Here is a 15311-nt window from a genome sequence, read left to right on the forward strand (position 1 = left end):
GAGGGCGGGAAAGTGGAACTGAGCCACGACAGATCAGCCATGATCTTATTGAATGGCGGGGCAGGCTCGAAGGGCTAGATGGCCTACTCCTGCTCCTATTTCTTATGTTCTTAAGATTGAAGTTCCAATGCAAGAAGTCAAGTAAGAAAAAAAGCTCTGTTTTTAAAACCAGGGCTTTTCCAATCAGAGAAGGGTGAGACTCCAGCTAGTATTGGGCATATTTGAAAAGAAAGGATGCCTTGCTGTACAGCTGGGGTCATTTTGAGAATGAAAATACAGCAAGTCAGCAGTCTCCAGGGTAAATAGGGGAGTACTGGGAAGACACAAAAATTACACTGAACAGTCTCGAATCACAAATTCGTGCAAGAGAAATGACAGTTCAATTAGGATCCATGGACTCTTTCAGTGAAGGAGATGAATCATGGAGTTCAGATGCTGGGCATTTTCAGTACTTTGTACCAGTGAAAAGAATTGCAAATGAGTTGCCCATGATTCTTGGTGCAATCAGAAATGAAACATTTAATTTGTTCTGGAATTTAGTTCATCCAGGAAAGCCAGGAACCAAAATTTATGATGACTTGACAAAGATCCCTGAAGAACCATTACTCTCCAAACGACTGATTTTTGTAGAACGCTTCAGGTGCAACCAAAGGAATCAAGCAGAAGGCAAAACCATTGCTCAGTTTGTGACAACCTTAAAATTGCTGACATAACGTTGTGAGTTTGGTGAGCAGTTAGAAGATACTCCTTGGAGATCCTCTAGTTTATGGTCTCCAAAATGAGGCTATCCAAAGAAGATTGACTTTTGAACGTGCTTTAGAATTAAAGACAGCAGTAGAAATCACTGGCTCTGAAAGAGGCTTCACAATTTGGTGCAGGAATGAAGATTCACAAGTTGGAAACTGCCCATAAGAAATCAAAACTGCAGCAAGCATGTTACAGAATGGCCATTCAGTGAATGAATGCTGGAGCAAGGATAGTCAATGCAAGAAGTGTGGCAAAATGTGTCACATTGCAAAAACTATTAGGCTAGGCGAGCTTCACCTGAAAAGGGTACCTTCAAGAAGAACAAGTCGAATTCTGCAAAAAAAAATTTAACATGAAAGAAAAGAATTATGACTGAAGAACAGAATTTCCAAAGATGTTTTCAACTGAATGTCTTAGCCATTCAATGTGAATTGCATACAAAGAAACATTCATAGAAAATGGAAGCAAGCACAGTCAATTTGGTCCTTTTGAGCCTGCTCCAGCATTCATTATGCCCCCCTCCCCCTCCATATTCTTTGATCCGTTTAGACCCAAGAACTATACCTAATTTCTTCTTGAAATCACAACTACTTCCTCACCTCAATTCTAAAAGTTTATCCCTTGTATTCTAACTATGACCTCTCATTCTGGACTTGCCGACCATTAGAACATAGAACATTACAGCGCAGAACAGGCCCTTCGGCCCACGATGTTGCGCCGACCAATTCAGAGAAAAGCAATGACGCTCTAACCTAAACCAATCCCTTTCCATCCATAAACCTATCCATGGACCTCTTAAATGCCCCCAAACTAGGCGCATCTACAACTGCAGCAGGCAAGGCATTCCATCCCCCCACCACCCTCTGGGTAAAGAACCTACCTCTGACATCCGTCCTATAACTACCACCCCTTAATTTAAAGCTATGTCCCCTCGTGCTAGCTTTCTCCATCCGAGGAAAAAGGCTATCACTGTCCACCCTATCTAAACCTCTAATCATCTTGTACGTTTCAATAAGGTCTCCTCTTAGCTGCCTTCTTTCTAACGAAAACAACCCCAAATCCCTCAGTCTCTCCTCACAGGACCTTCCCTCCATACCAGGCAACATCCTGGTAAACCTCCTCTGCACCCTCTCCAATGCCTCCACATCCTTCCTATAATGTGGGGACCAGAACTATACACAATACTCCAAGTGCGGCCGCACCAGAATTTTGTACAGTTGCAACATGACGTTGCGGCTCCTAAATTCAATCCCCCTACCAATAAACGCCAAGACACCGTATGCCTTCCTAACAACCTTATCGACTTGATTTCCAACTTTCAGGGATCTATGCACATATGCACCTAGATCCCTCTGTTCGTCAACACTATTCAGAGTCCTACCGTTAGCCCTATACTCTACACATCTGTTATTCCTGCCAAAGTGAATTACCTCACACTTTTCCGCATTAAACTCCATCCGCCACCTCTCGGCCCAGCTCTGCAACTTGTCCAAGTCTCTCGGTAAACTACGATACCCCTCTTCACTATCTACCACACCTCCGACTTTGGTGTCATCAGCAAATTTACTAATCCACCCAACTATACCCTCATCCAGATCATTTATAAAAATTACAAACAGCAGTGGCCCCAAAACAGATCCCTGAGGCACACCACTTGTAACCGAACTCCATGACGAATACTTTCCATCAACCACCACCCTCTGTCTTCTATCAGCTAGCCAATTCCTGATCCAATTAACTAAATCACCCTCAATCCCATACATCTGCATTTTCTGCAGAAGCCTTCCATGGTGAACCTTATCAAACGCCTTACTAAAGTCCATATATACCACGTCAACTGCCTTACCCCCATCCACCTCTTTGGTCACTTTTTCAAAAAACTCAATAAGGTTAGTAAGGCACGACCTACCCTCCACAAAACCGTGCTATCTCCAATCAATTCATTACTCTCTAAATAACTATAAATCCTATCCCTAATAATTTTTTCTAATACTTTACCCACAACAGAAGTAAGACTCACCGATCTATAATTCCCAGGGAAGTCTCTATTCCCCTTCTTAAACAATGGGACAACATTCGCTATCCTCCAGCGAAGCATTGGAAGCATTCTTTCTGAATCTACCCTGTCTAACCCTGTTAGAATTTTATAAAATTCTATGAGACCTCCTCTCATTCTTCTAAACTCCAATGAAAATAGGCCTAACCAACTTAGTCTCTCCTCAGATGACAGTCCTGCCATCTCAGGAATCAGCCTGGTAAACCTTTGCTGCTCTCACTCTTTTGCAAAGGACAAAGAAAGTACAGTATAGTAACAGACCCCTTGGCCCTCCAAACGTGTGCCAATCAGCATGCCTTAACTAAATTTTTAAAAAAACCTTCTGCCCTTACTCGGTCCGTTTCCTTCTATTCCATCCCTCTTCATGTACCCATCCAGCTGCTTCTTCAATGTTGCTCTTGTGCCTGCTTCCACCACTTCCTCTGGCAATGCGTTCCAGGCACCCAGCACTATCTGAGTGAAAAGTTTCCCCACACATCCCCTCAAACTTTGCCCCTTTCATTTTGAACCTGAGCCCCCTTGTAATTTACACTTCCACCCTGGTTAAAAAGCCTCTGACTATCCACCTTGTCTATGCCTCTCATAATTTTGTATATCTGTATCAGGTCTCCCCTCAGCCTCCATTTTTCCAGTGAAGGACAATCCTAGTTTATTCACCCTCTCCTCACAGCTGACACCTTCGAGACCAGGTAACATCCTGGTAAACTTTCTCCAAAGCTTCCACACCCTTCTGGTAGTGTATGTTAGAATGTAACCAATAGTAACATGCTGTGAGGGTCAGGTGACCCAGTGGATACTGTAACCAATGGTAAATGATGTGGTGGTCAGCTGACCCTATAGAAATAAGCAGCAGTTTGGGAATTATGGGAAGCTTGTATGGCCAGGGCATGGCCTCGAGCGTTGGAGTAATGAAGCCTCTTTATTAAACCTTTTTCTTTGATTTACTTTCTGAAGTAAGTTCTTTTTACTGCTTGCAACTGAAGAATCCCTTCTGCTGGATGAACAGTGTGGTGACCAGAACTGCATGCAATACTCCAAATGCAGTCTAACCAAGGTTTTATATACCTGCAATGTTATTTCCCAACTCTGTACTCAATGTCTGGGCTGATGTCTTAATCACCCTGGTCACCTGTGTTGCCACTTTTAGGGAACTGTGGATCTGCACGCCCAGATCCTTCAGACATCCTTCCTCAGATAAAGAACAAAGAAAATTACAGGAACAGGCTCTTCGGCCCTCCAAGCTTGCACAGACCATGCTGCCCAACTGAAGTAAAACCCCCTACCCTTCCGGGGACCATATCCCTCTATTCCCATCCTATTCATGTATTTGTCAAGACGCCCCTTAAAAGTCACTACCGTATCCGCTTCCACTACCTCCACGGCAACGAGTTCCAGGCACCCACTACTCTCTGTGTAAAAAGAAATCTGTGTCGTACAGCTCCTTTAAACCTTGCCTCTCGCACTTTAAACCTGTGAGCCATCATAAGGACGAGAAAACTGCATACACTACTCCAGGTGTGGCCTCATCAACAGACTATAAAATTGTAGTAAAGCATCCCTATTCCTGTACTCAAATCCTTTTATCTATTCCCTTCATAATAACTTTTTATAAGATCCCCCCTCATTCTTTTAAATTCTAATGAGTATAGATCATAGATCATAAAACCCTACTGTGCAGAAAGAGGCCCTTCAGCCCATCGAGTCTGCACCGACCACAATCCCACCCAGGCCCGACACCCATATCCCTATATATTTTACCTGCTAATCCCTCTAACCTAAGCATCCTGGTACACTAAGGGGCAATTTTAATATGGCCAATCATCCTAACGTGCACATCTTTGGACTGTGGGAGGAAACTGGAGCACCCGGAGGAAACCCACACATACACGGAGAATGTGCAAACTCCACACAGACAGTGACCCGAGCCGGGAATCGAACCCACGACCCTGGAGCTGTGAAGCCGCAGTGCTAACCACTGTGCTGCCCATAGTATAGTCCAAGTCTACTCAGTCTCTCCACATAAGCCAACCTTCTCAACTCCAGAACCAGCTTAGTGAATCTCCTCTACACCTGTCCGGTGCCAGTATATCCTTTCTCAAATAAGGAGACCAAAACTGTGCACCGTACTCCAAGTTTGGCTTCACCAACACCTTGTACAGCTGCAATATAATCTCCCTGTTTTTAAACTCCATCCCTCTAGCAATGAAGGACAGAAGTCCATTTGCCTTCTTAATTACCTGCAAACCAACTCCTTGAGATTCCTGCACAAGGACACCCAGGTCCCTCTGCACAGCAGCATGCTGCAATTTTTTACCATTTAAATTATAGTCCATTTTGCTGTTATTCCTACCAAAGTGGATGACGTCACTTTTACCAACATTATACTCCATCTGCCAGACTCTCGCCCACTCACTTAGACTATCTACATCCCTTTGCAGACTTTCAGTGTCCTCTGCACACTTTGCTCTACCACTCACCTCGGTGTTATCTGTGAATTTTGACATGCAACACTTGGTCCTCCACTCCAAATCATTGATGTAAATTATAAACAATTGCAACCCCAACACTGATCCTTGAGGCATGCCAGTAGTCACTGATCACCAACAAGAAAACACCCATTTATCCCAACTCGAGACGAATTTCACAGTATCTTTATTGCAGTGTTAATGTATTGCAGTTTTACTTGTGACTAATAACTAAATAAACTTTAAATTCTTTGCTTTTTGTTAATTAACCAATCCTCTATCCATGCTAATATATTACCCATAATGCCATGCACCTTTATCTTATGCAGCAGCCTTTGGTGCAGCACCTTGTTGGATGCCTTCTGGAAATCCAGACACACCACATCCACAGGTTCCCCATTGTCCACTGTACTTGTAATGTCTTCATAGAATTCCACTAAATTAGTTAAGCATGACCTGCCTTTCATGAACCCATGCTGTGTCTTCCCAATGGGCCAATTTCTATCCAGCTGTCTTGCTATTTCTTCCTTGATGATAAGATTCAAGTATTTTCCCCACTAAATAAGTTAAGCCAACGGGCCTATAGTTACCCACCTTTTGTCTACCTCCTTTTCCAACTTTTTGCTTCCTAACAGCTAATCAGCTTTCTATCCATCTCAAGACGCTACCTCCAATCCCATGCACTTTAACTTTACATAGTAGTCTGCTAAGTAAAACCTTGTCAAAAGTCTTTTGAGAGTCTAAATAATAACATCCACTGGTTCTGCCTGGTCCTCTACTAGTTATGCCCTCAAAGCATAAAGGGTACAGAGGAGATTTACAAGGATGTTGCCTGGACTGGGAGGCATGCCTTATGAAGTTAGGTTGAGGGAACTGGGTCTCTTTTCCCTGGAGAGATGTAGGTTGAGAGGCGACCTGATAGAGGTTTATAAAATGTTGAGAGGAATAGATAGGGTGGATTCTCAGAGGCTATTTCCCCGGGTTGAAATGGTCACTACGAGAGGACACAGAGTTAAGGTGCGGGGAGGAAAGTACAGAAGTGATGTTAGGGGTAAGTTTTTCACTCAGAGGGTGGTGAGTGAATGGAATCGGCTGCCGTCAGTGGTGGTGGAGGCGAACTCGCTGGGGTCTTTTAAAAGACTTCTGGATGAGTATATGGGGTTTTATGGGATTGGGGGTTATAGATAGGTGTTGATGTGATTGGCGCAACTCGTGGGCCGAAGGGCCTGTTTGTACTGTAGTGTTCTATGTTCTAAAGAATTCCAGTCGATTTGTCAAGCTTGATTTCCCTTTCGTAAATCCCTACTGACTTTGATTATACCACTGCTTTATAAATGCTGTGCTATGAAACCCTTGATAATGAACCTTATCAACTTCCTTACTGCCAACAATAGGTTCACAGGCCTATTGTTCCCTGTTTTCTTTCCTCCTTTTTTTGAATAACAAGCTTAGAGTTGAGGACTATTTTTGATTTATTATCCTAGAGAGTGTATTAATTAAGCTTGTGAACTTAGCAACTCATGCACTTGAATTCAGCTTTGGCACCATGTATGCCCAAATAGATTGGTTAAGCAAAGCCACAGTAACAGACTATTTGTGGTTTTTGAAATAAACAACCAGTGTTTCGTTCTCAAAGGGAATTGATCACAAAGAACTGATATTTGATAAAATAGAAAATGAAAGGAACGTGAATAGAAGGTAATTGCACGAGATCATAAATCCACCATACACATGAAAATGTTGATAAGGTAGTTTGTGAATTGTTTACATTTTCCATACTCAGGTTTCAGCCTAGCTTGCCATATTCACTGCTGACAGAAGCTTTAGCCAAGCCCCTGTTTCCCACCTGCTCTGCCCCCCCACCATACACGATTATATACTCCTCATCCAGCTCCTCTTGCTACTCACTCTGCCACCATTCAGGATCCACCTCCACTCCCTCTTTCCAGTCAAAAGTGAGATGGAAGAAGATTATGAGGTTGGTTGATATGGGTGGTGATGTTGTTGGTGGTTTTAGAATGTTAATGGATTGGTTCAACATTGTGGTCTGATTTGCTGCAGCTGCCAATATCTGAGCAGTGTTTTCAAGCTGTTAGATATGGATTGGCCATAGATGAGATGAAAGCTCTTAAAATATTTATTTTGCTAGCTGTGGAGTTAGAGCACCAACCAGACAGGGAATTCCTGAAGAAAAAGCTGTGTAATTGTAATAACATTTTGAGTTACCACAGCCTGAAGGAATTGTGCACTCTGCTGAATTCCCCCTTCACTAATAGTTTCTACTGGTAGGTGGGTTGATTATCAGTGAAAACAGACAAAAGATAATTGGTAAAGCACCTGAAGCAAGAAAAAAAATTGTTGAAAACTTCAATTGAGCTGTTATGATCTGGAATTCACTGTCTGAAAGGAAGTAGATTTAACAGTAACTTTTCAAAAGGGAATTAGGTAAACACTTCAAGTTAGAAACTTCTCCCAATTTCAGTCAATTCTGCCAAATGGCCTGAATGGTATAATTCTGTGCTCTAAGACTGATTTAAATTGTTCTGCATTCCTGCCTTTGCATTGTCCTGTATCTTTGTTCAAGTCAACCTCTGCATCTTTCAAGCTCTCGGCCTCACACCATTGTGATCTAAAACATTGGCTTCCTATTCATTTGACCTTACTCCTGTCCCACTGCTGAGAGCTGTCCAACTCCTCCTATTCAAAGCTTCCTCCAAAACCCATTTGCCTTTCCTTTCTCTCTCTTCTTTTCTCTCTCTCTCTTCTTTTCTCTCTCTCTCTTCTTTTCCCTCTCTCTCTTTTCCCTCTCTCTCTCTTCTTTTCTCTCTTCTCTCTCGCTCTCTTCTATTCTCTCTTCTATTCTCCCACTTTCTCTCCTATTCTCCCTCTTTCTCTCCTTTTCTCTTTCTCTCTCTCTCCTTTTCTCTTTCTCTCTCTCTCCTTTTCTCTTTCTCTCTCTCTCCTTTTCTCTCTCTGTCTCTTCTATTCTCTCTCGCTCTCTTCTATTCTCTCTCGCTCTCTTCTATTCTCTCTCGCTCTCTTCTATTCTCTCTCGCTCTCTTCTATTCTCTCTCGCTCTCTTCTATTCTCTCTCGCTCTCTTCTATTCTCTCTCGCTCTCTCCTATTCTCGCTCGCCCTCTTCTATTCTCGCTCGCCCTCTTCTATTCTCGCTCGCCCTCTTCTATTCTCGCTCGCCCTCTTCTATTCTCGCTCGCCCTCTTCTATTCTCGCTCGCCCTCTTCTATTCTCGCTCGCCCTCTTCTATTCTCGCTCGCCCTCGTCTATTCTCGCTCGCCCTCGTCTATTCTCGCTCGCCCTCGTCTATTCTCGCTCGCCCTCGTCTATTCTCGCTCGCCCTCGTCTATTCTCGCTCGCCCTCGTCTATTCTCGCTCGCCCTGTTTTTCTATTCTCTCTTTTTCTACTCTCTCTCTCTTTTTCTATTCTCTCTCTCTCTTTTTCTTGTCTCCCCTGCCCCCCCTCCTCTTTCACACTACCCCCCAGCCCCACCACAGCCCTCTTCCCCAGCTTTGTTGATTTGCTCATCTTCTCACCAATATCCTGGGAAGTGTCATGTCTCCTCACGAGATTTGGTGGTTGCTACTATATTACCATGAGCCTTTTTGTCATTGCAGTGCCGAATATCAGCCTGGAAGTTCTGAAGCCCTCATTCCCGGAGATCCTGCTGGAGTCGCACGTTGTCATGATCCGGGTCAGTAATCGTCTCAACACTTCTACTCCAGAAGATCTAGAGGATTGAATAATCTCTCTTTATTTGAAGTATCTCAACCTCTTTTCTGTTTTGCACACTCACCTGGCAATCTACATTTAGTTTGATCCTCGATTTGAATATATTGGTTGTCGTGGAAGTCAAGTTTCCATCAGTATCTTCATTAGATGCATCTCAAACAGTAATCATAAGAACATAAGAAATAGGAGCAGGAGTAGGCCATCTAGCCCCTCGAGCCTGCCCCGCCATTCAATAAGATCATGGCTGATCTGTCGTGGCTCAGTTCCACATTCCCGCCCTCTCCCCATAACCCTTAATCCCCTCTCTTATCAAAAACCCATCAACCCGCGTCTTAAAAATATTTAGCGAGGTAGCCTCCACCACTTCAACGGGCAGAGAATTCCAGAGATTCACCACCCTTTGAGTGAAGAAGTTTCTCCTCAACTCCGTTCTAAACTGCCCCCCGCTTTATCTTGAGGCTGTGCCCTCTAGCCCTGCTATCCTTTCTGAGTGGGAAAAGCCTCTCCACCTCTATCCTGTCCATCCCATTCATCATCTTATACATCTCAATGAGATCTCCCCTCATTCTTCTAAACTCTAACGAGTACAAGCCTAGTTTATTCAGCCTCTCCTCATAGTTCAACCCCCTCAACTCCGGCATCAGCCTAGTAAACCTCCTCTGCACTCCCTCCAAGGCCAAAATATCCTTGCGTAAGTGCGGTGACCAAAACTGCACACAGTACTCCAGCTGCGGCCTCACCAATGCCCTGTACAGTTGCAGCAAGACCTCCCTACTTTTATATTCAATCCCCCTCGCTATGAAGGCCAGCATCCCATTAGCCTTCCTGACCACCTGCTGCACTTGCAGGCTGGGTTTTTGCGACTCATGCACAAGGACCCCGAGGTCCCTCTGCACCATCGCATGCTGCAGTTTTTCGCCCCGTAAGTAATAGTCCTTCCTACCATTATTCCTACCAAAGTGAACAGCTTCACACTTGCCAACATTAAATTCCATTTGCCAGTTCCTGGCCCATTCGCCCAGCCTATCTAGATCCTTCTGAAGACTTTCCACACCCTCCACCCTGTGGAGAAGTGCGAGGTAATTCATTTCGGTAGGAGTAACAGATGTGTTCAGTATAGGGCTAACGGGAGGACTTTGAATAGTGTGGAGGAGCAGAGGGATCTAGGTGTATGTGTACATAGATCCCTGAAGGTTGGGAATCAAGTAGATAAGGTTGTTAAGAAGGCATACGGTGTCTTGGCGTTTATTGGTAGGGGGATTGAATTTAGGAGTCGCAGCGTCATATTGCAACTGTACACAACTCTGGTGCGGCCGCACTTGGAGTACTGTGTGCAGTTCTGGTCCCCACATTACAGGAAGGACGTTGAGGCTTTGGAGAGGGTGCAGAGGAGGTTTACCAGGATGTTGCCTGGTATGGAGGGGAGGTCACATGAGGAGAGACTGAGGGATTTGGGGTTGTTTTCGCTGGAAAGAAGGAGGCTACGAGGGGATCTTATTGAAACATATAAGATGATTAGAGGTTTAGATAGGGTGGATAGTGATAGCCTTTTTCCTCGGATGGAGAAAGCTAGCACGAGGGGGCATGGCTTTAAATTAAGGGGTGGTAGTTATAGGACGGATGTCAGGGGTAGGTTCTTTACCCAGAGGGTGGTGAGGGATTGGAATGCCCTGCCTGCTGCGGTTGTAAATGTGCCTAGTTTGGGGGCGTTTAAGAGATCTATGGATAGGTTTATGGACGAAAAGGGATTGGTTTAGATTAGTGGGTCAGTGTTTTTTTTTTAAAAAACTGGTCGGCGCAACATCGTGGGCCAAAGGGCCTGTTCTGCGCTGTAATGTTCTATGTTCTATGTTCCGCACAATTTGCCGTTCCACCAATCTTGGTGTCATCAGCAAATTTCAACACCCTACACTCGGTTCCCTCCTCCAGATCATCTATATAAATGGTAAAAAGCTGAGGCCCCAGCACCGACCCCTGGGGCACTCCACTAGTCACCAACCGCCAATCCGAATAGCACCCATTAACCCCCACTCTCTGCCTCCTATTTGACAACCAATCCTCTATCCGCGCTAACACCCTCCCCCAACTCCATGCCCCCTGACCTTCTGTAATAACCTCTTGTGCGGCACCTTATCAAACGCCTTCTGAAAATCAAGAAAGACCACATCCACCGGCTGTCCTTTATTCACCGCCCTAGACACATCCTCATAGAGCAATTGGAATTAATGAATTAAGTCCCACAAACTGTACAGAACAGACCGCTGAATAGCAGGAAATGAATTTATTACCTGTTTATGACAGGAAATTGAAAAGGAACAACAATATGAAATGCAAATAGGTTTGTAGTAATGATATAGTGCAAAGTACGCTGATGTACTAATGAACACAGGAGCAAGAGTAAGCCATTTGGTGCCTCGAGTCTGTTGTGCCGTTCAATTAGATCATAACTGACCTTCTACCTCAGTGCCATTTCCTGTGCTATCCCCATTTAATTTCCTTAATATTTAGAAATTTATTAGTCTCTATCTTGAACTCACTCCATGACTAAGCCTGCACAGTCCTCTGGGTATAGAATTCCAAAGATGCTCTACCCTCTGCATGAGGAAACTTCTCGTTTCAGTCCTAAATCACCTACCTCTTATTCTGTGAATGTGCCCCCTGAATCTAGACCAGGAAAAACATCCTGCCTATATCTACCCTGTTTAACCCTGGACACAAAAATGTATTATTCTTCTAAACTCCAGAGAATGTTAACCCAGCCTCAATTTGTCCTCATAAGACAATCTCACCATCCCATTGCACTCCTTGTACCTCGTATAACAAGGAAATGCTTCCTTGTATAAAAGACAAAGCACTTCAGTAAAGGGGAGGCAGTGGCCTTACAGCTTTATGACAACTGATCCAGAAACTCGGCTAATAATCTGGGGATCCGGGTTCAAATCTGCCATTCATCATGATCATGCTTTCTAGTCTTGCTTTCTCCCTATAATCTTTGACCCCATTTGCCCCAAATGCTATATCTAGCCGTCTGTTGAATACATCCAATATTTTGGCATCAACTACTTCCCGTGGTAATGAATTCCACAGGCTCGCAAATGTCTCCTTATCTCCATCCTAAATGGTCTATCCTGAATCCTCAGACTGTGATCCCTGGTTCTGGACTGCATCAAACCGCTTCCCCAGCCCCCCACCAAATCGGGAACATCCTCCCTGCATCTACCCTGTCTAATCCTGTTAGGATTTTCAGAAAAACCCATGTGATTCACTGGGTAAAAGCAAATTACTGCAGACACTGGAATCTGAAACCAAAAGACAAAATGCTGGAAAATCTTAGCAGGTCTGGCAGCATCTGTAAGAAGGGAAAAGAGCTGACATTTCGAATTCAGACGACCCTCTGTCGAAGCTGATTCACTAATGTCCTTTTAGGAGAGGAAATCTGCTGTCCTTGCCTGGCCTGGCCTACAGGTGATTACAGTCCGCAGCAATGTGGTTGATTCTCAACTGCCCTTGGGCAAAGAACGAAGAAAATTGCAGCACAGGAATAGGCCTTGCTGCCCGACTGAACTAAAACCCCATACCCATCTGGGGACCATATCCCTCTATTTGTCCAGATGCCTCTTAAAAATCATTATCGTATCTACCTTCCCCAGCAGCATATTCCAGGCACCTACCACTTCCATGTAAAAAAAAAACTTGCCTAGTACATTTCCTTTAAACCTTGCACCGTAAACCTATGCCCCCAGTAAGTGACTCTTCCACCCTGGGAAAAAGCTTCTGATTATCCACTGTGTCCATGCTGCTCATAATTTTGTAGACTTCTATCAGGTCGCTCCTCAACCTCCATCATTCCAGTGAGAACAAACCAAGTTTCTCCAACTTCTCCTCAGAGCTAATGCCCTCCATACCAGGCAACATCCTGGTAAATCTTTTCTGTACCCTCTCCACATCCTCTGGTACTGTGGCAATCAGAATTGAACACTATGATACAAGTGCAGCCTAACTAAGGTTCTATAAAGATACAAAATGTTTTGCCAATTATTAAACTCAATACCCCAGCCAATGAAGTCAAGCATACCAAATGCCTTCTTGACTACCTTCTCCATCTGTGTTGTCATTTTCAGTGACTTGTGTATCTGTACACCCTGATCTCTCTGCCTATCAATACTCTTAAGGGTTCTGCCATTTACTGTATATTTCCTATCTTTAGCATTAGCTCACATTTGTCCGGATTAAATTCCATCTACCATCTCCTTGCCCAAATCTCCAACCGATCAATTTCCTGTTGTATCCTCTGACAGTCCTCATCACTATCCGCTAATCCATCAACTTAGCAACTAGGAATGAGCAATAAATACTGGCCTGCCAGCGATGCCCATGTCCCATGAATTAATAAAAAAAAGCCACTTGAATTTCTTTTACACAAGTCTCAGTGGTAAGAAGCTAATAGCGCTAATACTCATGTTTTCACAGTGCAGAACACTGTGTCAAGGGGGACAATAGAACAAGGCTTTCAACTGTGTCATCTCATGTTGCCTAAATCAAGGGTGGCAATGAAATCGATTGTTCATAAAGCCATACTAATTGAACTTTTTGACAGAATTGTTATATGTTTAAGTGGTTGCATGATTTACAAGCAAGTCACATGACTTTGATTTGATTTATTATTGTTGCATGTATTCGTAAACAGTGAAAAGCATTGTTTCTTGCATGCTGTACAGATGAAGCATACTGTACATAGGGAAGGAAAGGAGCAAGTGCAGAATCCAAAAGAGAAAATGCTGGAAAATCTCAGCATGTCTGGCAGCATCTGTAAGAGAAAAGAGCTGATGTTTCAAACCGAGATGATCCTTTGTCAAAGCTGAGAGTGCAGAATGTAGTGTTACGGTCATAGCTAGAGTGTAGAGAAAGATCAGCATTATATAAGGTAGGTCCATTCAAAGGTCTGATGGCAGCAGGGAAAAAGTTGTTCTTGTTTCAGTTGGTATTGTGATGTTAGACTTTTATATTTTTTTCCAACTGAAGAAGGCGGAAGAGAGAATGTCCAGTGTATGTGGTGTCCTTGATTAAGCTGGTTGCTTTTCCGAGGCAGCAGGAAATGTAGACAGAGTCAATGGATGAGAGGCTGGTTTGTCTGATGGACTGGGCTATGTTCACAACTCTTTGTAGTTTCTTGTGGTCTTTGTCAGAGCAGGAGCCAAATCAAGCTGTGATACATCTGGAAAGGATGCTTTACATGGTCTTGGAATGCTGCAGGGATAGTTTCCTGGAACAGTGTGTGTTGGAGCCGACGAGGGAGCGAGCTATCTTGGATCTGGTGTTATGTAATGAGGCGGGTAGAATTAGGGACCTTGCGATGAAGGATCCTCTTGGGGAGAGTGATCATTGTATGGTGGAGTTTCTGGTGCAGATGGAGGAGGAGAAAGTGGGTTCCCGGACGCGCGTCCTTTGTTTGAACAGAGGGGAGTACGGTAGGATGAGAGAAGAATTGGCGAATGTGGACTGGGGAGCGCGTTGGAAGGTAGGTCTGCTGAGGAGCAGTGGAGGATCTTTAAGGAGATCTTTCTTGGTGCTCAGCAGAAATTTATTCCGATGGTCAAAAAGAACCGTAAGAGGAGAGGTAATAAGCCGTGGATAATGAAGGAGGTGAAGGAAAGTGTTAAATTAAAAGCGGAGGCGTTTAGAGTAGCTAAGAGTAGTGGGCGAGAAGAGGATTGGGAGAGGTTTAAAAGTCAACAAAGATTGACAAAGAAGTTGATAAAGAAGGGTAGGAAAAACTATGAAGCTGGGCTAGCGCTTAATATAAAAAAGGATAGCAAGAGTTTTTATAAATATATAGCACATAACATAGAACACTACAGCACAAACAGGCACTTCGGCCCACGAGTTGTGCCGATCACATCAACACCTATCTATAACCCCCAATCCCATAAAACCCCATATACTCATCCAGAAGTCTTTTAAAAGACCCCAGCGAGTTCGCCTCCACCACCACTGACGGCAGCCGATTCCACTCACTCACCACCCTCTGAGTGAAAAACTTACCCCTAACATCACTTCTGTACTTTCCTCCCCGCACCTTAAATCTGTGTCCTCTCGTAGCGACCATTTCAACCCGGGGAAATAGCCTCTGAGAATCCATCCTATCCATTCCTCTCAACATTTTATAAACTTCTATCAGGTCGCCTCTCAACCTTTGTCTCTCCAGGGAAAAGAGATCCAGCTCCCTCAACCTAACTTCATAAGGCATGCCTCCCAGTCCAGGCAACATCCTTGTAAATCTCCTCTGTACCCTTT

General features: G+C 44.1%; 1 protein-coding gene across 2 annotated transcripts in view; it reads left to right on the top strand.

Moving 5' to 3' along the window:
* Nucleotides 1-15311, top strand: part of pomt2 (protein-O-mannosyltransferase 2) — a 215986-nt gene that overhangs the window by 123352 nt on the left and 77323 nt on the right. For both annotated transcript variants that reach the window (XR_013888529.1, XM_080202117.1), the window contains exon 15: nt 8903-8979. Coding sequence is in view for 1 of the 2 variants with exons in the window: in XM_080202117.1 (XP_080058243.1) it covers nt 8903-8979 (77 nt within the window). In the remaining variant the exon portion in view is untranslated. The remainder of the gene's footprint in view (nt 1-8902; nt 8980-15311) is intronic.

The sequence above is a fragment of the Carcharhinus amblyrhynchos genome, chromosome 14 (assembly GCF_965287045.1).
Source record: "Carcharhinus amblyrhynchos chromosome 14, sCarAmb.v2.hapA, whole genome shotgun sequence".
NCBI lineage: Eukaryota > Metazoa > Chordata > Chondrichthyes > Carcharhiniformes > Carcharhinidae > Carcharhinus > Carcharhinus amblyrhynchos.